Raw genomic sequence first — 24,153 nt, 5'->3', positions numbered from 1 at the left:
ACTCCAGTACAAAAAAAAAAAAAAAAAAAAAAAGAACTGTGTTGTTGTTTTTAAGCTAGCTATTTATCAGCACCTGGGATTGGCTTCGTTAAAGTCAAGACCTATTGCAACAACAATTTCTCAATCAGTTTCAGCTGATACTTGGATCACAAGCACTCCGGTCCTTAAGATTCACTTTTACTTAAAGGAAAAATGTAAACTGGTTAAACAAGTCCAAGCAATATAAATAGATTTACTGACTTGATCTGCTTTACGAGGCTTTGTCACATCCGCAGAAGTGTAAACAGAAGAAGTATGCGTTAATCTAAACGTGCCTGGCCTTGTTGGAGAAAATGCTTCCTCAAAGCATGATGCATTATGGGTTGCTGTTCAAGAGGTGCTTTAAGGGGAATCTGCAAACTTTCCTCAACACGAGGCGGCAACCTTTACTTATTGAAGAATAACTTATTTGAGAAAAACTGCTACATTTTGATTACCTTTCCATTTGAAAATAAAGCTAAGTTCTTTAGCATTTTTGGGCCACAGTGGGGGCTGGATCTGCAACTCTACACATAACCTTTTCATCACTTAGGAGAAGAGCACCTTCTTTAGTTTTTCTGTATGATTTGAGGCAAAACCCTTGCCTTTCTTACATGAAGCTCAGATTTGTAGATTGCATCATTACTATCTGTTCCGTCAGTAGACTCTCCCGCCTGAGTCACCGCAGGCCTCTCAGCTGAACCTATGACTTATCCTCTTTGCCAGACCTTCAGGGTACAGTTGTGGAAAACCCTTTGAATTCCTGCACAAGGGATTGAATCATTCAAACCTTGGGATTAATCTTCATTTAAACCTCCCCACGATGTCATCGCTGACATGTCTCTTGTGTTTTTTGGTCTTCACAAACTTCCTCTATTGAGCCTCCGTGACTTTCACAGAACAGGTTTATTCTGAAGTCATGTGCGAGCAAGACAACTGGTTGCACAGGACTTTATTGAGGAGTGTCAGACAAAAGGGGCCCAAAGATCAAACTGCCATGCCTAACCTTTAACTTTATTTTAGAAATAAATTCACAAGTAGGCACTATTATCATATAAAACACAAATACAACACACTGAAGTGTCTGGGTGTGACTTAATACAATGTCAAGAGGTTTTAATATTGCTATAAATACCACATGTGGAGCTAAATAATCCAGCCAATTCATTTCTTAAGAAACATTTTTACAAAAATCAAAGAAAGAAGCAATGAATTAATTTACAAATTTAAGACGCAACTTAATGAAATCAAATGAAAATCTGGAAATATTTAGGAATTTTTGAAGTCACAAATTTGAGGTCAATAAATTTAGCGCTGCCAATCAGGAATGTTTCTAATGGGTAAGTAAGCTGTATACTTCTGCATTAATTTGACACCAAGGTTAAAGTTCAAATCCTAGAAGTCTCTAAACTTCAATGAAAAAGGCATCTAAAATAACCCAGTGCTTCTGAGAAAGAAAAACATGAACTAAATGAGGAGAAACAAACCTCAGGGCTCTGCTGAGCTTCTCGTAGTTCATCGTCGGCTTGTTTTTGCGTTGGCCCCATTTCTGCGCCACGAGCTCCGGCTGGTTCAGCTTGAACTCTCCCTCCTCTCCGACCCAGGAGATGCAGTCTCTTGCGTCTTTGTCCGTCAGAAGCTCCAGCAGGAACTGCCACAGCTGGATCTGACCGTTGTTACCTGGAAACCGTGGAGACAGGGCGGCCATCACAGAGGAAATAACGAAATCAGTCTTTGAAATGAGCAACAATCAAACTCAGCAACAATCATTTCTACATGAGGGCCAATAATAAACCCAATTAGTGGTGTTTTCTGTAGAATGTAGTACATTAATGTAGAAATGTATAAGTTTAATGATATAACTCCTCAATGGGAAATGAAAGTATATACACGTTGAAGTTAGTGTGAGGCGTTACCTGTGCGGTTGCCGGGGGAACTGCGCTCCTCTCCTGAAATTCTGGGCGCTCTGGGGCCCCGGTTGTGTTTCAGTACTTTTATAGCGGTAGGCGTGCTCACTTGAGCTGGAATTATCTGAACAGCTACAAAGACAAACGAGTGATCAGGAACGTTGCAGCTAATATATTTATGAGTCATTTTTGTTCTGTGCTAGGATAACGCAAGTCCCACACATCAAACCAAACTGGATCACGTGTGACACTTACGTTGATCTATAGTGACAGTGGCGTCCCCGCCCGACTGGTCCTGACTGGCCAACACGTCTGAGATATATATAAAGAATTACTCTCTCCATAGAGGCGAATACTTAGCAAAGAACAGACGACCTTTCCAGTATTCAGAGCAAACAGAGGTTTGTTGTGACGTACATTTGCGTAGCAGCTCCAGGTGGCTCCACAGTATCTCGCCGTTGGGCACTTTCTGAAGGAACTCCTCTTGGTTGAAACTGCAGAGCTCTCGGCCGGGGATGTGGATGCTGCCGATCTCCATCTCGTCGATGTTGAATTCCTTCATGACCCACACAGCCCAGTGGATCACCTGGTCAGCTGTCCAGAGCAAAGGATCTGAGGAAGAGCAAGGAGGTTAGGATCCTTACTGCCACGGCTCGTGAGATTAAAGGTTTCAGCGAAGGCGTTTCTCACCGTACGGTATTCCGAGCCGGACCTGCTCCTTGCGGTAACCTTCCAATGCGGCGGCCCAGCGCGTCACCTGCTCCGACGTCTCATCGGACAGGGAGGACCGCTCTACTGCGATGAGCTGTCCTTCCTCCACCAACGACCCATCTTCTCCCGCCGCATCCGGGTCAATCACAACTTCTACCGTTTCTACAGGCTTCACTATTTCCAGGATGTTCAGCTTCTCCTCCCCTGGGCAAAGACAAACGCCATGAATGATGATTTAGTGAAATTTGGGTTTGTAGGACAATCGTGTTCAACACTTCTGGCTGAACTGGTACCTGGTTTGGCTACGATCTGCAGGCTGAGCTGCACGGTGCCATCCGTCTTTACCCCCTGATCAAAGAGGCTGTGATCCGGGTGAAGCTGAAAAACAAAAAAAAATAACAAATAAGTACAAAATATTTGCTTCAAAATATGAGATGATCTAGTGCCACGCCGATCTGACCTGAATGTCTTGTAAGCAGATGTCGAATCCATCCAGACAGAATTGGACGCGAGGCTCCAAAAGCTTCTTCAGATTGCCAATGGGCTCATTGATGTCAATATCTTGTTGAATCAAATCAGACGCTGTGATGGTCTGCTCCTCAATGCTACAAATGCAAGACAATGAGAATGAAAACATGTAGGATCCGCACACGTTTTAAGTGTTTAAGTGATCTTTTAGCTTACCCTTCCTCTAGGCACGCCTGTTTCTCCCGTTCATCAATCTCGATCTCTATCAACTCCTCTGTCTCGCTTTTAGACATCTTGAGTTACAGGTCCCTTGAAGACAGAGAGAATAAGTTTTGCTCAGATTCATTTCACTTAAAGGTTTAACACAAAAATGAGAAAATAAAAAGTAAAAAACAAAAAGAAAATAAAAACAACTATCACAAAGTTGATTTTTACAAGAGAATGTGTTTTAAAATCAACTGATTCATACATTTAAACAAAAAACGATTTAGTCCGGCCCGGCGGCTAAATGCATTATCATTATTCATGAAAAAACATATACTTCGTTTAATTGAAAATCTGCAGTTCCTATGCTGTCCACGAGGGGCGCTGTGTTGTATTCAGAGTACACAACATGATGCAACACTGCAGCGGAACTAACAGCAGATGGCAGCACTGAGCTTCAGGTTCTGTAAACAAGTTCGATTCTATGCTTTACCAGCTTTTTATTTTGGCCCTGGCAACCTCATATTTCTCGTGCATGCTAACATACATACATGTTATGTATGCAAGTTTTTCTATATGTATGCATTTCATGCATCAACATTACTTAATCAGACATTACTTAATCAAATGTCTGTTTAAAACAGCTGACACTTAAGATTTCAAATGTGTGAAGCCAGATAATTTGTTCAAATTGCTTGCCAGATGTTGAAAATTAAATATTTTCTTAATTTTTGTCTGTTGTATTTTGTGATGCAGGACAGTGTTTTTAAGTTCCAAAAACTGTGAATCACTGAGATCAGTTCTTATGCATAATGCACTTAAATAAATGCTTAACTGAGTTAAAGTATTGTTGAAATTGCAGATACCTTTCTTAAAAACTGAGATTTTTCATAGTATATTTTGTAAAAGTGAAATTTGTTTAATATAAAAATCAACAACAAGTCCACTTTTATTGGTTCTATTTAATCTTGCAGATCAGATTAAGAAAATGAGTTTGACACCCCTGATTTAGATTCACGTTTGAAACAATTCTTTATGTTGAACTATGGTGCCCTCTAGTGGTGCCCCTATTAGCTCTCCCTCTATCCTGGTACTGGCAACTTATTGTTTGAGGGTGATACTTTTAGTTGTTATTGCAGCCAGTTCTGAGTAGGACATCTATGAAATTTGTTATACCTTAATTGTATTAAGGTATAACAAGATTTAAAAATCACCAAAAAAACTTTCATCATACCAGTACCAGGGACTTTTCTCTGGTTTAATGCTACATAAGGTGCTGCCCCTCCTCCACTTATTGCTCTGCATAAGAGGAAAGAAAAAGTTTTTAAAAATGCAAATGTAACTTTATCCACTGATATTTGTTTTTCCACTACTGCATGTGACTCCAGAACTTATAATTGATGAAGCTTCAGTGCCTTCAAACTGTGTGTGCATTAACTTTTTTAATGACTGTTGTGAATGTATTTTAGCAGACTGCTCTCTGAAATCAAGCCAAAATATGCAATATTTTATGAGAAAGGGCCAGGTTGTTAAAAACAAACAAGAATGTTTTCCGTTGATTTGTCTGCAGAAACTATGTAAGGCCAAATCTAGGAGAAGTAATTTATCAGGGTTTTATTAGACAGCCTAAAGTCCTTCCAACAAGAATGTTTATTGCCCTACATCAAGAACTTTGATTGTCAAAGTAATGATGGCCAAATTCCTTAGCCACAATTACAGGGTGTGGAACAAATTAATGCTGCTATATTTTTCAAAAGAAAAAAGTTAACAAAATAAGGACAGAATGTACAAATGTAAAATTGTATGGTCTACAATTAAATATAATTAAAGATCTTGAATGGGAAATCTGGGCTCATTTGAGACTTTTTAAGACAAAAAAAACCCCAACTATGATTAAATTCAAGACTTCCTAAATACATTTAGGGAGCTATCAAGCTGTGAAACACTCATTGACTGATACCTAATCTACAACAAACACCAAAATGTATAGATTATTTTATTATACAGTAATAAAGTTTACCTTGCAAGTAAACTTTACAAGTTTACTAATAAACTAATTAGATTTTGTATTCTTTTTTGACAAAATTTTGTTTTGATTTAGAATTTATGCAATGCTATGTAGACGTAAGAAAAATATTGTATTGTTTTTGTCACTACAACAACCAATCTTCAACTCTATTTTCATCCTGTGTGACTATACCTATGGAAATGCATTTATCAGTGGTAACTACACATTCCTGGCTTTGAAAAATTAATTTTTCAGTGAAGAGGTTTCTAAACAAAAAGTGAATATCCTGTGAATTAAAGCTCCTTCAAAATGTATACGTAAAACTCAGCTACTAAAGATCGTACTGAGATTGTTCATTTGTTTGCTTTTATTTTATGTGTACTTTATCTCATGGCAAAATACATGAATACAGAAATCAAACTTACTGCAAAAGCATCTATAGAGTAGGATACAATTTAAATTCAATTAATAAAATCTGAAAGGTTTGGAAGATTAATTAAAACATTAGTTTAACTTGATATATATATATATATATATAAGCTGACAGCTTAAACAGAGCACAACCTCTCAAACCTCAACTTTTCTCACGTAAACAACATAATTATATGAGCAGCTAAGTTTTTCCTTGCTAGAAGGGCCTCTGAGTCTCGCCTCCTCATTGGCCGCCTGGGACACTTCACTCCTGGCCAACGTTAGCCAAGGCGAGGTCGAGGCTGTGGGGTTCAGGGCCAACTGTTAGGCCTCGAACAACAAAACACTCTCTAAACATAACTATTAATCCCAATTAAGTGCAAAATGAATGTACAAAAGTCTATGTCAGATAGCAGGCTACACGTGTGGCAACAATGGAGCAGGCCTGTGTTGGACAAGTTAGCTACAAAACAGCAGCGCGGGGCGAGGCAGTCCATTACACAACCGTCCATCCTCCGCTGCCTCCAGTGCTAAACTACGTTTGAAATAAATAAAAACGCAGGAAGGGTTACAACTTCAGCGCGGCTACGTTAAACGACACTATAACTCTGGATGTAGAAAACTTTTAAAACGGAAATAGAATAAACGGAAACAAAACAGCATAGGGCAAATGAAAGGAGCCGGAAATCCTGGCTAAAGGTTTACAGCGTTACAAGACTTCCGAGATCCGCCGCTCGGATCAACAACACAGCCCGCTTTTTTTTTTACAGGAGAACTATCGCCTAAAATCCATCGTGATGTTACAGATTTTATTAAATTAAGAGCGGTTTGTCATGAAATGCGGAAGTATGAACTCAAATTCGCTTAATCCTCTCGGGATGTGTACCTACTGTCTGCTTGTAGGGGGTCAGCGGTGGCTCAGCTTTACCTTCGGCTAACAGCTAGCGTTTCGTTTCGTTGCTTTCTGTGTTCCCACAACGACAAAAGCCCAACACCAGCTGTCTGTGATAGTCTGAGTTTACTCACCGTCGGTAGGGCTGTGCTAGTTAGCCGAATAGTGCTTGCCTGGAAGGTGGGCGGCCTCTTCCCACTACCCTCACTATACTTTCAGCAGCTAACAGGGTTAGCTTGGCTAATTCAGCTGTAAAATAGCGGGAAGAGTCAGGGCACGACTAAACGGAACCATCTATCGTTACACTAACATGTTACAAAAAACTCATCCGACCAGATAAACTTTTTGCGAATATCAGTACCTTTTAAAGTTCAAACTTTTAATAATCAGAAGTCCAAAATTCACCAGGTCGTGTCGTATCTTCAAGTTTTGGGCCAACAACACAGCTACAGAAACAAGGGGCGGAGACTAACTGGTAATACTGAGCTCAAAACTTGCAAACAAAATACAGGTAGTTAAAAGAGACATATGCTTTTTTTCTGGCTTAGCCTATGTGTATTAATTATGCATTGTAAAGAGCTTCACAAGAGTGTTCTTTGGCCTATTCAAATATTGTCATGTAACAACCACACAATTTATTTTTACATACTGGGATTTTTTTGTGCACAATTGTTTTGAGGAAAGAGAGGATGAGTTTCTAAAAACTCAAACAAATAGGCCATGTATATGGATTCAGTCCCACCGAGTAAACTATTTTGTAGAACCTCCTGTTTCTGCAGTTCGAGCTGTATGTCTTTTTGTTATGTCTCTACCAGCTTTGAACATCCAAAGATAAGAGTGGTTTGGACTGGTCTATTCTAAAACATTGATCTAAGGACCATTACTGTTCTGGCTGTATGTTTAGGGAGTTGTTCATCTGGAAAGTTTATCTCCTCTCCAGTTTCAAGTTTTCTTACAGGATTGACCTGCATGTAGCTCCATCCATCTTCCCATCAAATCACCTGACCAGCTGTCCGTTCTGAAGAACAGCATGATGACGCCACCACCCTGACAATACCACTAATTAGATGATGGTTGAGTCTATAAGCAATACCATGCATTTTAAAATGCCTCATATCAGTTGGTTTTGTAACAGTCTAAAACATAACTCAAAAATTCATACACTAAGTTTCTCATAGAAGCATAAAATAAAAATAAAAAATGACTATCTTGCAAGCCTGACTTTCACTTGTCTATCTTGGAAGCTTGAGAACGAATCATTTTTGCATCATCTGTTGCAACATGAAAACCTATGGAAACAAAGCACAATACATTTTTAAAAAATGACCTCGGAACACTTGAATCATCCCATAAGTCCAAGTGAAGATATGTCGAGTATCTTCACTTACACCATCTAACACTAATCACATGAGTGTTGTAGCAGCCCAAGACTCTTGAACACAATGCTAAGCTTTTCTGGAAGCATTTTTTGTAAAAAGGCAGGCAGATCAAGCTAGGAGCACATGTTAAATTGTGGCCATTATAAATGGGGTTACACTTAATTAGCTTCTTTAAAACATCATCCAGTCAAAAAAACCGTTTCTTCAGTTCAAGTTCCAATACTGTAAAAATATTCAGTTCAGTGAAATTACTTCATTGGGAGAATAATTCAGTAATGTATTTCCCAAAGCAAGTGACATACATTCTGTAATATAAAATCAAAATAATGTAAATATTTTGCTTATCATCTATGCTGACAACTTACTTTTGTTGATAACTTTGTAAAGGTTCCTTAAAACAATAAAGTGAGATTCACTGATATACCATCCTTATTAAAAAAGGTAGTAGTGCAACCAACAAGCAAGGTTTAGTTTCTGTTTACTATGTTGAATATTGAACTAGAGACATTTGGATGTTTCACTTCTGTTAAACTGTAAATGTCAGGCCGCCACATGTGTATATCTGAAAAGTATTTGCATGAATATATGGCTCTTTTCCCCAGTGGATCATGTAAATACTCAATCTTAAAATTAAAATAAACTTGTATCAGTTTTTATATTTTTACATCCATGTGTTAAGTTTTTATTTTCATAAATTCGTCCATTCCTGGAATGTCTAGTTTGAGTTGGAACATGTATGCTCATCCACTAACTAAACAATCCTGTTCATGTTGTTGCTGAAGCTCAGCTTAAATGTACATCAGAAATTTGGAAAGCACAATCAATTTAAAGAATAATGTAAAATAAAAAAGGATAGAAAAACCAATCTATGAACAGGGGTGGTTAACTTATTCAGAAGTTGTACTCAAGAGTACCACTACTTCAATATATTTACACTCAAATAAAAAGTAAACCATCCAAGGAATTACTCAAGTGAAATAAAAAAAAAAATAAAAAAATCTATTTAATACCTGAGTAACAGATCCTAATTTAAGATCCTGATTTGGTATTATGAAGTCATGTCAGACAAAAATATAAAGCTGTGTGCAGATTTTGGTATTTTAAAAATGAAAATAAAAATGCTAATAGTACGATTACAATATGCCATGTTCATATGGAGAAGAAAGTGAACTTCTCAGTTTAAAATTTATGAAACTAATACTTACAGTGAGTAATCTATATGTATATTGGATCAGAATAAAGTACTTCCAATGACAATACCGTATACTGTAGTTTAATGGTCCAGAAATTGTACTTATGTAAAAAATAAATAAATAAATAAAACTCAAGTATAAATATATATTATAGTGCAGTAACAATACCATTAAAAGTTTTTATTTTTTTTTTCTGAAGGTTACTCAAAATGTAACTGAGTAAGTGTAACTAGTTATTGTTGCCCCCTTTCTGTAATATGTAAAAATAAGTTACTGTGATCAGATTAAAGTAGAAACAACATTGGGTTAAATAAAAAGAACATAGACACATCGAGGTAAACTACAAAATACATCTCACATTATGATTCAATCACTGACATATTGTCTTTTTTTTAGAATGCTGTTTCTTTAAATGTCGTTTTGTTGTGAAAATTGAATGTTGACAGTGAACGTGCTTTTATTGTGAATAAAGCGTGCCGGAAGTGTACTAGTCAATGTTGCCTGATTTGAATAGCGAGCCAAGATGGCAGAGTATCTGGCCTCCATCTTCGGGACAGAGAAAGATAAGTAAGTGATTAATAAGTGCTTGGTTAACTAATATGTATTTTCATTGTCCACGATTTTTAAATGAGAATAGCTTTGAATATCAGTGCAAAACTCACTCAGTTCTTATCGAAATGCCGCAGCATTACATTAGCCGTGGCTACTAGCGCTAGCATGCTAAATGTCGTCGCACACGACAGTTAGCTTTTGGTCTGAATGAGATGGTAAATGAAAAGTGGTGTTTAGAAATCATAATCTATTATTGACTAATAAAAATTATTTGAATTAGCATTAATACTGGCTTTACTCAGTCTACTAGCTCCCTTTGTGCTAACCTCAAACATTTCTTTGTTTGTAGCAGAGAAAAACGTGATGCTCGTGGTTAGCTTTTTAAAAAATTAAATTGTTTTAAAGAAATTAAATTATTGTAACCTTTCACTAACATTCCCTACGCACCCCGAAAACTACTAATTGTAATTATCATCATCATTTTTTGTAAATCAAGAATATTGGATATTTTTCCGCGGGCCTTTTTGATAAACATTAAAAAAATATATAAAAAAATAAATAAATCATTAAAGTCTTCTTTTGTTGTTGTTAAACTGTCTCAAAGAGACTCAGGAAGCAAAATTTGATGAATAAATTAGTAATTTGTTTTTTGCATACAGTATTTACCTCTATTAAGTTGAGTAAAACTAGTATTTACCAATCAATGTGAGTAGTTAGTCCTCAAAATTTCAAAATATTAACCATGTCTGATCTGATATTTGATTCCATGTTTAGACACTTATTGCAGAAGTAATGCTTCCTATAATATTGCATAAATGTGCCAGTCTACCTTGCTGTTGTACTAATGACCTAAAAATAAGGTAACATTTATCATTATAAAGAAGAAGCATGTAGATGCATCCATTTTTTTTAAATTGTGTTCTCTCATCATTTCGTATCTTCATGTAAAACAAATAGCAATTAAACTGTATTACAGTAAAGTTTTTACTGTATATGTATATTTAATTTGGGTTGTCTTCTGTAGAACTCTTGTGTCTTTGTTTGACTTTAATGTTTTTACTTTATTTTTTTTCCAGAGTCAATTGTTCGTTTTACTTTAAAATTGGTGCCTGCCGACATGGCGACCGCTGCTCCAGATTACACAACAAGCCAACATTTAGCCAGGTAAGTACCTCTTACTGACATTCTTCCACATATACAGCATGAAGTTGAGACACTTGTAACAGAACATACATTTTTCAATGTAAAATACCTGTAATAATATAACGGTATAGGATTAGATGACAAAAAAAAAGCATGTAATTTGACAACATTAAATAAAGAGCCTCTAATGGCCTAAAATCAGCAGAGAGAAAAACTACATGAAGGATGAGGTGAAACTTTTCTATTTTGTTAATTCTGTACTATAATAATATTACATAGTTAGATTTTGTTCTGGAAGACATCACTTAAGTGGAAAACATTTCTTGTAGTTTGATGTTTGGCTTCATGTGTTCAAATGTGAGTTTGTTTGTTTTTTGTTTGTTTTTCAGACAATTGCCCTGCTGAATATTTACAGGAACCCTCAGAACAGCGCTCAGTCTTTGGATGGATTAACCTGTAAGTAAAAACCTAAAATGCAGTAAAAGTATCTGGGTTTTTTTTTCTGTCATCTATCTTTCTGTAAGATATTAAAAGACAATGAATACCAGGGATTTGACAATGCATTTATTCATGCTGAAAATGTTTGGTGTGAGCCTGTATTGAATTAATGTGATGTTTATATGCTGAACATTGTGTTTTCTCTCCTAAGGTTAGAAATGACACAAAAATAATTAGACACTTAACGTAAATGTAATAATTTTATCCGTTCCTGCTTTTAACCAAAAATTAACCCAAAGCTGGTTAATGGATTTGAACGTTGATTTTATTTCTCTAATGCAAGTTAAGCTTACAAACATGACAACAAACTGTGTCTCGTTTGAAATAATGACGTATTTCATTCAGCAACAAATGTTGGTTTTGTAAAAATATCACCAAATGTGATTACTTTGCCCATGCTGAGAGGCTTTCTGCCAACATGTTGTAATCATAGTTTCAATAATCACTTTTTATTTATTATTGTCTGTTGCAACCACCAGGTACCGTCAGCGACATGGAGATGCAGGAGCACTATGACGAGTTTTTTGAGGTAACTGGTGATTCATATTCTTGGCAAAGTTTGAGAACATTTATTCATCGCAAATCCATAAAACGTGGAGCTCAAAACCTCACTCGTAACTCCTTGTTTCCTGCCACTGCAGGAAGTCTTCACAGAGATGGAAGAAAAATACGGAGAGGTGGAGGAAATGAACGTTTGTGACAACCTTGGGGACCATCTTGTGGGAAATGTTTATGTGAAGGTGAACATTGTTCTAAAATGAACACGTTGTTGTCTTTGCACTGCTGTGATGGCTCATTTGACTCCAACATGGTTTTTTTTTTTTTTTTAAATTAATATCTCCTCTGATCGCATTATAGTTCCGTAACGAGGAGGATGCTGAGAAGGCTGTGATCGACTTGAACAATCGATGGTTCAACGGGCAGCCGATCCACGCCGAGCTCTCTCCCGTCACAGACTTCAGAGAGGCCTGCTGTCGCCAGTATGAGATGGGGTGAGTAAAAACGGGTCTGCATCATTACAGACGTGAAAACAATCCTTCTGGAGAGTTAATTTATTGCACTGGGCCACAACTTGTGCTTCCTGTACCGTAAGATTTGGATGTTTTACAACCTGCCAGCCTAAAACACATTTATTTACATTTTTAAAACTTAACCTCCTCACACGTTTGATAATGTTAGATTTTGAATATGAAATAAACCCCAACTTCTGGCTAAATAAAATAACGTAGTATCAAATATAGTATATATAGAAGAGTCTTTGTCTTTTCCTTGAAGTCCATTGAGTTCACAGAGCCAAACTACAACTGCAAATGCTCTGTCATCCTTCAGCCTTGACTTATTCATCAAAAACGGGCCATGATCAGTCGACCTCATGGTCCTCACTGGTGATGATGCATTGCTCAAAATGGTGGGTCAAACAATTTTAATTCAAGTGTTGATTCAAGCAGACTAAACACAAACATTGCTGATTAATTTACATTTTAATCAGCAATGATGAACCCAGCTGATTCATCGTTTGAATCAGCTGGAGCACAACTTTAAGAAACAGAACATCAGCATTCAGCAGTGGAGTTGGGTTCGGCCGCTTTGGGTGTTTCTGTGTTTTTGCTTAAAGAATAGTGCAACCCCATTTCTACCATCTGTTGTTTTCAGTGTACGTTTTCACTTCAGAATATCCCAGAGTTGTTGTTTTTTTTTTAAGTCTGTTTTAAATGACTGTCCTCCTTTCTGCAGGGAATGCACTCGTGGAGGTTTCTGTAACTTCATGCATCTGAAACCAATCTCACGTGAACTCAGGAGAGAGCTCTATGGACGCCGCAGGAAGGGGTGAAAACATCTCTTCCATATTAAGACACGTTTACCTGCCTCTGTGAAGTTTTTTTGATTTTTTTTTTTTTTTTTTTTTCTTTCCTTCCCCTGCTTCTTCTTTGCATGTGCAGCCGCCACCGGTCTCGGTCCCGATCCAGAGACCGGGACAGAGGCCGAGGAGGAGGAGGAGGAGGCCGTAACCATGAGCGGCGTCGGTCTAGAGACAGAGAGCGTTCAGGGCGATTCTGAGCCACAAGCATCGACCACTCAACTCTCCATCCCTGAATCCATCACTGTGTTGTTTTTTTTTTTTTTTTTTTTTTGTTTTTTTTTTTTTTTTTTTTTTTTTACCTGCCTCATTTGGATTTATTACAAGGCAGCAGGTTTTGAAGATTTGTGAAATTAAGTTTCACCTCATTAAATTCAAAGTTTCTACTCAAAAAGGATGTGTGCCGACTCATTCGTTCTTTAACAAAACACAAGTTTTCATGTTTTTTGTCCAAGTTCATAATTTGTTCAGAACATTTGATTGGCTGTGCTCATATTTTTTTTTAACTTTGTCCTCTTTTTCTACCACACTTTTTCCTTCCACTCAGCTTTCCATTAATATCCCTGGATACAGCACTCTGTTAAATATTTGCAGATCATGACTTGTGCCCCTCATATTCACACTGAGGTCACCTGGTGTGTTGAGTTTGACTGTCAGCTGCTGTTCTTGCTCTGATCTGTTGTTTGATTAAAAGTTATGCTCAGTTCTTGCAGTGCTTTCAAAATTTTGATTTAATTTAATCCAAATTTTAACTTTTAACCAGCAATATTTAAGGATGGGCTGAAATTTCACCCCAATGTAAAACTAGCATAAATTTATTTTTTGTGGTTTTTATGAATGCCATCATGAACTTTAATCATCATTTAAATGCCAGTTTTGTAATGAAAGTCTAAGTGGTTTTATCTTCGTAAATAGAAATGTACTGATTTATAGCGCATACATTTTTTGGACAAAATTAAACTGAAAATTTTAAAATTAATTTAAATATGCAAATTTATTTTAAAAATGTGTTTCTTTCAGGAGTAAATACCAAATCGATACATGCTTCACATAGCTTTAAGCTATGAAAGATTTGAGGGGGGAAACAAATTACAGTTCAGTCCAAAACACAATATTCTCATAAGTTAATGACATTAAACTTGGCAAACATGAACCTTCGTTGGGAAAAAAGAGGCAGTAAAAGTAAGAACTTCATATGTTTCAAGATAAGTAAACCTGAACAAATTACCTTTAGAATTTACAGAAAAATAAAAAATAAATTGAAGAAAATCTAAAACAAGGACTTGAGTATAAGGAATGTGTTTTCCAAATCTGAGATTATTTGTGAGTGGCAAACCAAATACTTAATTTTATAAGCTGTAAATTGATCCAAAAAGGCATAAAGAAGATTCGAAATCCTCTGAATCAGAACAATTTGTTTGCAGAGTTTTGCTTTACGGTGCCACATAGGTGGGAATGCTGCAGGGGGTAACAAGGAGTCCGGAACCCCCCGAATCTAAACAGCCGAGAGTTTTTTACCTCAGTTTCTCCCTTCGGGGGAAATCATCCTGCACAATAAAACGGCATTCATTAAAATCTCCTTCTTTCATAGAGAGTGTAACATGTTGAAATGCAGAAGACTTTCATTCCCCCCATCGGTGCACGTCAGTGGTTTGGTCCCCTGCATGCAGCCTCCAAAACCCCCCACACACTCTGGGTCTGGGAAGGAGCCTCTTTTGTGTGGAGCAGCCTTTGGAAGTGTGTTAGTGGCGCCCAGCCTCCTGTGAGTGAGTATCCTCTTTCACTGCTTCACTGGAAAACAAATGATGCAGCAGAATTTACTGAGACTTTATCTAAAACTTGTGCAATTTGGTCGAATTTCATTCTCTCCGTTTAATTAGATGTTTAAAACCCGTAAGGTTGACATGGAGAGAAACTACCTGCTTCAAAACCTGGACAAACTGTTCACACTGTCTTCTTTAGCTCAAATGGTACATATGTGTGTTTTATGCAGCTTATTTTAACGAATTAAAGGTGCAGCTTCAAATGCAAAAAAAAATCATTCTGATTTGCTGACTGCAACATGAGGTTGTTGGAGTTTTAGATGAGTTTTAATTTTGGCTATAAAGTTTAAACTAAGTATGTCTTTTTGCCCTAAACTGCTTTCAATTATTTTGGAAACAAATTAGAACTTATTCCATTGCAATTAAATACATTCAATTACAACTGAACGTATTTAAAAGAGAATGATTTTCCAGGAACCAAACCCTGGAAATAAAATACGTGATTTGCTATTTTTAAATAATTAACTTTTATTTATAGCCATTTCACAAAGCAGAAGCATTAAAAAAAATAGATAACCTTTTTTTTTAACAACTTATAAGAGAACTGTATGTGAATAAAATATATATATTTTTTAACTTTTCATTAAGAAATGGGGTCAAATTTTATTAGGAGCACTGAAGATATTTCTGACAAAGAAAACCGAAGCAGGAGGAAATGGCTGAATATTTCTGTGTATAAGGAAAATGTCTTTTATAAATAAATCTTTTGATTGGTAATAAAGCTTTCCTCTATCGGCGGCTTGCTGAAAAATGCATTTGTCAGCAGAACAAGAACTGAAGGACTTGTTCTAGCAAAAGCAGAACAAGACAAATCATAAAGAGGAGTTGCACACTGCTAAAACATGACATAAGAATGTTTCCAATAGATAAAATACCTAGATATTTTTGTAGCGTATAAAGCCCAATCAGGCATAAAAACAAGTGTTTTTTTCTCCTTGTGATCTTTATGGAACATTTCTTTGACATATGCAGAAAAGCAAATGATGGGAGCAGTAAGTTGGTGCAGAACAGAGCTTATTTAATTTGGACACAAAACAATCTGACTGTATAAATTGATCCAAGCGCGTCTGCTGCATTTTAAAGCTTCTCTGTTTAAAGTTTAAAGCGACGTTCTGCTGCAGGTGAGCCATGCCTTCTGTGTCTGGAAGCAAATGCTTGAAAGATGCTCAAACTCCGTGCGCAGACGAAGGAAACCTGCCGTACGCAGAGAAGAAGTGTCCCGTGGACGGAGTTGTGGAAATCTTCCCCGCTGCGCAGAAGTCGTCTGCGTTCAGAGGAGACGGCCGCATCGACGAGGAGGACAAATGCCACCAAACGTGTGAAGAGAATGGTGCGAAAGAGGAAAAGGCAGAAGAGACTGCTGCTCAGATGAAGTGGATTCGTCCTGATTTACCCAGCAGATGCAGCTGGAGGCCGGGCGCGCCGATGTCAGAGTCCCCTCACAGCCAGCCGCCACGGTAAGAGTCACACCAAAACCAAAACAACCTGTTAAAGAGAAGACCATTCACTTTTTTTTTGTCTTTTTTGAAGGTATGGGGAATAAAACACAAAGGTGTGACAATAAAGCCACATTCTTGTCTTGTTTTGTCTGGTGTACTGTGCAGAAGTCCTAATTTGATCCATAATATAAGTTCATATTTTCGCGAAGAAGAAGACAATGATATAAAACATTACTGATAAATTTGAAAGCTGTTGTTTTAGGTGATGCTCTTACACTCTTGCAACTCCTGTTTGTGATGAAAACTGTTTGTCGACATTGTTAATAGAGTCACTTGTCTTCTGTTCGCTGCAGCATCAAGCCACCAAGAATCCTCCCCAACATCCTCGGACACATTGGACACACACCTCTGGTCCGCCTGAACAAAATCCCAAAGGAGTTTGGGTTAAAGTGTGAAATGTGTGAGTGCAACATGACACAACCGCACAGGAGTCAGATCAGCTTCTGGAACAGGTTTTAGAGGACCGCTAAAGATTGGGAGGATGGCAGAGAGAAACTTAAACCAGCAAAAAAAGAACGACTAATCCAGTAAAGTCTAAATACTTTAGATTCTATTAAAGTTTATCATGATAACTGAGGGGGAAATGCTCCATTTCACAGCAAAAGACAACCCAAGTTTCTTCACCAACCTTTTGAAAATCACCACTGAGTTTCACCTGCGCACCTTTCAGAGAGTCAGTCCGACGTTAAAACAATGCATGAAGGCGGAAGAGGTGCTTTTGGAGTTGCTGACAACGCAGTCATCCTGTGAGCTTCCTGCTTACCTCTTACACATCCAGTATCACACACCTCATGGCCTTAAAACTGGGTGCTGGTACTGGTGGGGTTTTGTTTAAGGAGGCAGTCGGGTCCATCGGAGAGAAAGGTGAAAATGAAAGGCTCTTTGTTTCTTGAGCCAATGGAGAAAAACACACCCACAAGCAAAAACGCAACGTGAAACCTGAAAACATTCAGGATGCCTGGTAGAGAATCTCCTCTGCTGCCTCACAATTTGCTGAAAAAGGGAAGATTTTATATCACCTTGCAAAAGTTTTCGCCCCCCCCCCTTGAACTTTACAAACAAAAATCTTCACTGAGGATTTTATGTGATAAATCAACCAACACACAATACCTTAAAAGTGTGAAAAGGAAAATAAACGATGCGAGTTTTCCCCAGTTTTTAGTGAATAAAAACCTAAAAGGTTTGGTGTGCATTCCAACCCACCCTCTTTATAACAAATATATAAGGACTGAGGTTTGATAAGTGATCAAACAGCATGTTGAGGCCTGTGGTAAGTCTGGAGCAGCTGCAGAAATCCACGGCTCAGGTGGGATCACTAAGACATGTTTAGCTCAGAAACACGTGGACGGAGGTGCTCTGTACCAAACCTTCTGGCCTCAGAGATGAGAATGACACGTTCCAAAAGACTTAAAGCTGTAGTTGCAATGAGAAGTGGATCTGCAAAGAATTAAATGCGGATGGATGGCACAATTAAAAAAAAAAAAAAAGTAAACCATGTAGCTTTTTCTTCCATTTCAAATCTATATGCTGTCTTAATCCCATCTGTTTGAGACATGTGGTGCAAGAAACAGGTAAAAGAGCTTCATATTAAGAATATTTGTTTGCTGCCTTTTGAGACCAATTAAAATAAATGTCCTTGCCTTACAACCAGCTGCTCATATTTTTAATTAAGTTCATGAAACGACACAAGACGGGTGAGAAAGAACTGTTAGACATGAAGCTGTATATTTCCGGTTGAAGATTGAATCAAAGCTTATCTCATCTCTCGCATACTAGTCGTAATGACATTGTTGGGTCATCGTTATATTAGAGGCCCCAGCTGCTCGGGTGACATTCAACAGCTCTCGAGATTCAAGTAGATTCTCGCGGTGTTGGAGTTTGTCTGCATACTAACAAAAGTTGTAGTTTTTGGACTCACACTGGAGTCCCTCTGCAGCTTGAATGCAGTCATGTGAGCTGAGAGCCCCAGCAATATGTAACCCAGAATAAAAACCCTCCTCCAAAAGAAAATGAGCAGAACAATATAGGCATTATCTGCTTTCCGTCCCTTTACAATGCTCTGTTGACTGAACGGAAGGGCTGCAGACCAATTATAATTACATACACATGCACTGGATGCTTCGCTGCATCTGACCCCGAATTTGTGCTTTTCAGGAAGATTGCAGTTGGCTGGTGCGTGCAGCAGCTTGAGGGAGCGTGATATTTACCAAACGGAGACGTCCTGCCGGGTTATCTGTCGGCCTTTGTTGATGCCACAACCAAACCTCAAGTGAAAAATTTAGATTTGAAGATTAAGCTGTTCTTTAATTAGCTCTCTCTGCTCTGATGCGTGGAGCCTTGGGGAGGAAACTAAAAGAGACATAGTTAAATGCTGAGCTAAAACAAAAGAAAATGTGCAGCTCTGGAAAAAGTTAAGAGATCACTTGAAATGATCAGTTTCTCTGATTTTACATTTTATAGGAATATGTCTGAGTAAAATGAAGATTGTTTTTTTTATTCTGTGAACTACTGGCTCTCAGACCTCAAATAATGTTAAGAAAACAAGTTAATATTCATAGATACATCAACACTAATGTTTTAACTCAGGAAGAGTTCAGAAATCAATATTTGGTGGAATAAAAAGTAAATATCTTAGCAACTTTTCCAAGTGGGATTTATTTGGGTCAATAAGGCAAGACAGTTTATTTACATAGCAACTTATTACAGAGTTATTTAAATTTCATTACAGAAAAAAGACAGGTAATGGAAGTAATATGCATTAAAAACACAAAATGCATAAAACCCCAAAATACACATTAAAGAACAGCATCACAAATTTTAACTTTTAATCTGTTTCTTATGAAAAGGTTAATCAAAATCCATGGTTTTATACCCCATTCTCTAAACTGTTCATACAGCTTTATTTCAATGCCTCCTAAAAAATAAAAACTGTTTTATTTTCACCTTTAAAAAGAACATTTTTAGTTGAACTCTTGTAACAACCAACGTTGAACCCTGCGAATTTCTGGTATGTCTTAGAAATAAGGAAATCACAGCGTTGACGCATCAGCTTCACATTCCTACTTCTTTAATATTTTGTTGTTTTTTTAAAAAAAAAAGTGAAAATTACACCAAATGTTTCTCATTATTATTTCATTTTTATGTCTCCTGGTTCAGTTGCCAAGTGTGAGTATTTCAACGCAGGAGGCAGCATTAAAGACAGAATCACAATGCGGATGGTGGAAGACGCCGAGGAAGCCGGGATCCTCAGACCAGGGGACACCATCATTGAGCCCACCTCCGGTAACACAGGTACTTCAACAAGTCCTTCACCTAACTAGGATTGAATTACTTAATGTGTGCCGGCCACTGTAAAGCACCAGTTTCGTCTACTTCTAGGAATCGGACTTGCTCTCATAGCGGCTGTGAAAGGCTACCGCTGCATCATCGCGATGCCTGAGAAGATGAGTATGGAGAAAGTAAAGTGCTGCTTCCTGCATTAAGTCATTTTTTTTTTTATCAGACTGTCGCTCAGCGCATGCAGCTGATCTTCCCCTGTGTCGTAGGTAGATGTGCTGAAGGCTCTCGGGGCAGAAATTGTTCGCACTCCTTCATCTGCAGCTTTTGACTCGCCGGAGTCTCACATTCGCACAGCTTGGAGACTAAAGAGCGAGATTCCCAACTCGCACGTCCTGGACCAGTATCGTAATGCCAGTAACCCCCTGGCTCACTACGATACAACAGCTGAGGAAATACTGGAGCAGTGTGAAGGTTTTTTTTTTCATTTTAGTATGAAATATGTTTATAGTGAACTGTGCACATAACAGTGTACCGAAAGGTCTGCAGATTTCCAGTTCTGTAAACTACATGGAGCTGTTTCATTTACTCTTCTAACATTATGGAACATTTAATGACTTTATTTGTCCAGTCAATTTCAGAATAAATGCAGCAGACACACAACTGAAATGATCTTTTTAGGTCTAACAAAGTTACATGTTCAGGGTTCAAATACTTTTGTGGGATCTTATCAGAAAGCAGTATATATATATATATATATATATATATATATATATATATATATATATATATATATAAAATAAATAAAAGGGTATGTTTCTACCAGCTTTTCACTTTTTCTAACTAAGATTTTAGCCTGTTCTTATTAGCAGGATCTAACAGACTAAACATGTTTGTGTCTTTAAATTGCTAGTTTTAAAAATTGGTTAGTAGGCCTATGTTTAGAAACTATGTCCATAAATTTTATGATCAATTTCCTTAAATTTGAATCCGTTCTTCTCAACTTAAACTCATAAATGACATTTTGATAAATTAAGAAAATATGACTAGTTTGTTGTTGCTTAAGCCAACTAGTTTTAATATGTTTAAAAACGTAATGCATTTCTTGAACTTGAGTATTGTCTTCTACTGAAATTCATTTGTTGAATTCACTGTTATAGATAATGAATCAAACTAGAAAATCGTGCATTTCCTGTGAAAATGCGGCGTGAATGCTGAATAATTTTAGTGAAAATTGAAAAAGCATTTGAGGTCAACTGCAAGACTTTCAGAAAGAAACAGGCAGAAGCAACTGAATAAAGAAAAAGCCTGCAAAACACAAATAAAAACTGTAGAGGAGTGAAAACTTACAGTCAACGCAGAAATCCCACCAGCAATTTATACGCTAAAATGACCTAAAAAACTGAAGCTAGCTTTAGCGTAGTCAAAATGGTAGACAATATGCTAGCCTAGGTTAGCATGTTGACCTACAGTAGCATCCTCCATGCAGTGTGTGAAAAGAACAGAAGAAAAGAAGGACTAGCTTTTAAACAAGCTAACACCAAATATAAATCACAGATTAACAAAAATTCTAAACCCTGCAGATTTTTTAACATGAATTTAAAAAAAAAAAAAGATAATTAATTACTTAGAGAGAAATGTGATTTTCCTTTCAGGTAAACTGGACATGGTTGTAGCTGGAGCAGGGACCGGTGGTACGCTCACAGGCGTAGCTCGAAAGCTGAAGGAGAAATGCCCCAATGTCAAGGCAAGATCTACATTAAACCCACTCAATAATGATTTACCAAGGAACGCTGCTTTGATTTTATGTTAGTCAACAACAAAAATAAAACATTTTCCCCAGGAAACACACCTTGTACATGTCTGTAAGTGCTTCCTTTGTAATTTGTTTGCAGATCATCGGTGTTGATCCTGAGGGCTCTATGCTGGTTCACTCAGAAGAGCATCAAAGTGGTCATTTCGAGGTTGAGGGCATTGGATATGACTTCATCCCCACGGTGTTGGACAGATCTGTGAGTGTTGGTGTGAATTTGGAAATGTAATTAGTTTTCAGCTACTTCATTTTTCTCTTCATCAACCCTCCAGCTTGTCCACCAGTGGTACAAAGCGAGCGATAGGGAAACATTTAACATGGCACGCAAACTAATAAGAGAGGAAGGCCTCCTCTGTGGTGAGCTTGGACCTCTGCTCAGCTTAGCATGTTAGTTTTTTAAAAGACTTTTAGTGTTGCTTTGCATTAAATTTGTTGATGATCCAGGTGGGAGTTCTGGCTCAGCGATGGCGGCAGCAGTGAAAATGGCTCAGCAGCTGGAGGAGGGACAGCGCTGCGTGGTCATCCTGCCAGACTCGGTCCGCAACTACATGTAAGAGAATAAAGAACGTTATAATAACCAATACTCAGAAATAAGACTTCCATTATCACCTCCCGCCGTCTGTTTGACCAGAGATAAAGTGAATATTAATTCACATCTGTATTTTTAAGGTTCTAATCGTTTATTTTTAGAGTGGTTTTGTGCCAAGAATATATCTAAACATTTTAAATTTGATTCTGGCTTTGAAGCTCTTTCAATCTTCAAACTCTCACAGTATTTGACACGGATGGGAAACAGTAATGAGCCAGGAAGCCTTTATTAGTTGCAATCTTTGCCACTAGATGTCACTAAAGGTTTTGTTTCCATTCAGAGCTAAGAATAAATGCTCAACATTTTGGTATTTCCCATCATTTTGTAAGGCTTTACAAAGTAAGAGAACAGTTCAAAGTTTAAGTTAAGTTTAAGTTTGTTTAGTCCTGATGATATCGTCTTTTCTTTTAACTTACAATACACACTTTAATATTTAATTGGTCCATCGAGGCTGTATTTATTGCAAAAATGTGTACTACTAATAATAAGAAAATACATTTTCCATGTTAAGGTGGTAATTTACGATTTACCGTAAGGCACAAATTAGTAAAGTAGAATAAAAAAAGACGATGAGACGTTTTGTGGGATAAACTGGATCATGATGATGAATGTGGTTCAGTCTACTGTCTAGTAAATACTAAACTTTTAGTTTATTACAATGAGAAAAAAAAAAAAAAAAAAAACTACCTGCAGGATTCAATCTCCAGGTCGAAGTTCCTGTGCGATCAGTGGATGTGTGAGAAAGGTTTCCTGGAGAGTCCGAATGAGATCGAACCCTGGTAAGAGTGAAAAAAACAAAATCTCTCCCGTTTGGGTACGACGTGACAGCTGGATGTTTTAACATGTTTCCGCTGAAGGTGGTGGAACAAGACAGTCCACAGTTTACACCTCTCCGCTCCGCTCACCTTCGCTCCATTCCTGTCCTGCCAAAAAGTCATCAAGGTCCTGAAAGAGAAGGCTTTCGACCAGGCGCCAGTCGTCAGTGAATCTGGGTAATGCTCTTCAGAGTTTATTTGACTGGAATCAGTTTATCAGATTGTATTAAATCTTAGTGTGTTTCATCTTTTAATAGCACACAGTTGTGTCTTTTATGAAACCGTCTCCAACTTGATTCTTCTTTTCAAGAAAAGAAAAGAAGAGAGTATTTCATTTGAATATTTCTTGATTCGTGTGGTTCTGCAGTGAGATCCTGGGCATGGTCACTCTGGGAACCATTCTTTCCAGTGTGCAGGATGGAAAAGTCAAACTATCAGATCCAGTCAGCATGGTGCTCTTCCAGGACTTCAGACAGGTCAGTCTGGTGGTGGAGACACTAAATCCTCTGCAACACGGATGGCTGCCGTGTTTATTGCAACATGTTTGCTTTTAGGTGCACCTGACGGACAACCTGGGGAAGTTATCCTGCATCCTCAAAACCCAAAACTTTGCCCTGGTGGTGGATGATCAGACCCAGAGTAAGAATATTTTCAGTTGTTCTGAAACAAACAAGCATGTTTAGTTAATTCACTGCTTTGTGTCCACTTATTGGTACGACTGCTGTATGTTTTCTACATAATTCTGCAAATACTAAGCCATTGCAACTTTGTGAAAATAAATTTGTCCAAAATGTGCTTTTTGGGTGTTTAAAATCATCATTGCCTATAAGTGGAAATGCTTCGGAATAGATGCATATTTTTGATTATTTGATAATCTGTTATCATTTTAATCTGTTTAAAATAGAGTTTAAAGTAAAATATAATTTGCTTAAGGTTAGTAAAAGCATTAGGTTGAAAGTAACACTGTAATTTGACCCACGTTTCCATTTGACTGAAGTGAAACAGAATCCAAGTTTGACTTTCAAACTTTTTTTTTTCTCTAAAAGATAAAAACTGTTTTGTTTTTTTAATTAATTCTCCTTTTGTGTTGTTTTCT

The 24,153-nt window shown here is 37.4% G+C and overlaps 3 protein-coding genes across 7 annotated transcripts in view; 2 read left to right on the top strand and 1 right to left on the bottom strand.

The window, feature by feature from the left end:
- gabpa (GA binding protein transcription factor subunit alpha) overlaps positions 1-7,716 on the bottom strand; it is a 13,529-nt gene extending 5,813 nt beyond the window's left edge. The window contains exons 1-10 of one of the 4 annotated variants that reach the window (XM_015023805.1): positions 6,981-7,716; positions 6,754-6,868; positions 3,321-3,413; positions 3,097-3,241; positions 2,930-3,014; positions 2,616-2,840; positions 2,343-2,537; positions 2,181-2,237; positions 1,935-2,057; positions 1,506-1,698 (exon numbers count right to left, since the gene is read on the bottom strand). In XM_015023805.1, the coding sequence (XP_014879291.1) occupies positions 1,506-1,698; positions 1,935-2,057; positions 2,181-2,237; positions 2,343-2,537; positions 2,616-2,840; positions 2,930-3,014; positions 3,097-3,241; positions 3,321-3,397 (1,100 nt within the window). In that variant the 5' untranslated portion in view covers positions 3,398-3,413; positions 6,754-6,868; positions 6,981-7,716. The other 3 variants (XM_015023804.1, XM_015023808.1, XM_015023806.1) reach the window with 3 other exon arrangements.
- Positions 7,717-9,649: 1,933 nt separating this feature from the next.
- LOC106940923 (splicing factor U2AF 35 kDa subunit-like) lies at positions 9,650-13,637 on the top strand. The gene is made up of 8 exons (XM_015023811.1): positions 9,650-9,758; positions 10,820-10,907; positions 11,276-11,342; positions 11,864-11,913; positions 12,026-12,124; positions 12,243-12,376; positions 13,119-13,211; positions 13,325-13,637. Exons 1-8 carry the CDS (start codon positions 9,715-9,717, stop codon positions 13,440-13,442), a joined length of 693 nt encoding a protein of 230 aa, XP_014879297.1. The 5' UTR covers positions 9,650-9,714; the 3' UTR covers positions 13,443-13,637.
- Positions 13,638-14,293: 656 nt separating this feature from the next.
- LOC106940922 (cystathionine beta-synthase-like) lies at positions 14,294-23,863 on the top strand. Of its 2 annotated transcripts, none has more exons than XM_015023810.1 (14): positions 14,294-15,004; positions 16,187-16,522; positions 16,858-16,964; positions 19,721-19,855; positions 19,943-20,022; positions 20,110-20,314; positions 21,496-21,587; positions 21,736-21,852; positions 21,926-22,010; positions 22,098-22,203; positions 22,950-23,021; positions 23,100-23,234; positions 23,425-23,533; positions 23,612-23,863. In XM_015023810.1, the coding sequence occupies exons 2-14, from the start codon at positions 16,194-16,196 to the stop codon at positions 23,738-23,740; spliced, it is 1,701 nt and encodes a 566-aa protein (XP_014879296.1). In that variant the 5' UTR covers positions 14,294-15,004; positions 16,187-16,193; the 3' UTR covers positions 23,741-23,863. The 2 variants fall into 2 exon arrangements, with proteins under 2 accessions (XP_014879296.1, XP_014879295.1); XM_015023809.1 differs by having other exon boundaries at positions 14,294-15,008.
- Positions 23,864-24,153: the final 290 nt, after the last annotated feature.

This window comes from Poecilia latipinna, unplaced genomic scaffold (assembly GCF_001443285.1).
Source record: "Poecilia latipinna isolate Pla-1442-1.1 unplaced genomic scaffold, P_latipinna-1.0 Scaffold3418, whole genome shotgun sequence".
NCBI lineage: Eukaryota > Metazoa > Chordata > Actinopteri > Cyprinodontiformes > Poeciliidae > Poecilia > Poecilia latipinna.
This window is presented reverse-complemented; position numbering and strand designations above follow the sequence as displayed.

Coding starts and splice junctions, on each gene's coding strand:
- LOC106940922 (XM_015023810.1), top strand. CDS start 16,194: ATGCCTTCTGTGTCTGGAAGCAAATGCTTGAAAGATGCTCAAACTCCG. Junction 21,853..21,925: donor CCACGGTGTTGGACAGATCT/GTGAGTGTTGGT, acceptor TCAACCCTCCAG/CTTGTCCACCAGTGGTACAA. Junction 23,022..23,099: donor CCGAATGAGATCGAACCCTG/GTAAGAGTGAAA, acceptor TTTCCGCTGAAG/GTGGTGGAACAAGACAGTCC.
- LOC106940923 (XM_015023811.1), top strand. CDS start 9,715: ATGGCAGAGTATCTGGCCTCCATCTTCGGGACAGAGAAAGATAA. Junction 9,759..10,819: donor TTCGGGACAGAGAAAGATAA/GTAAGTGATTAA, acceptor TTTTTTTTCCAG/AGTCAATTGTTCGTTTTACT. Junction 12,125..12,242: donor TGGGAAATGTTTATGTGAAG/GTGAACATTGTT, acceptor ATCGCATTATAG/TTCCGTAACGAGGAGGATGC.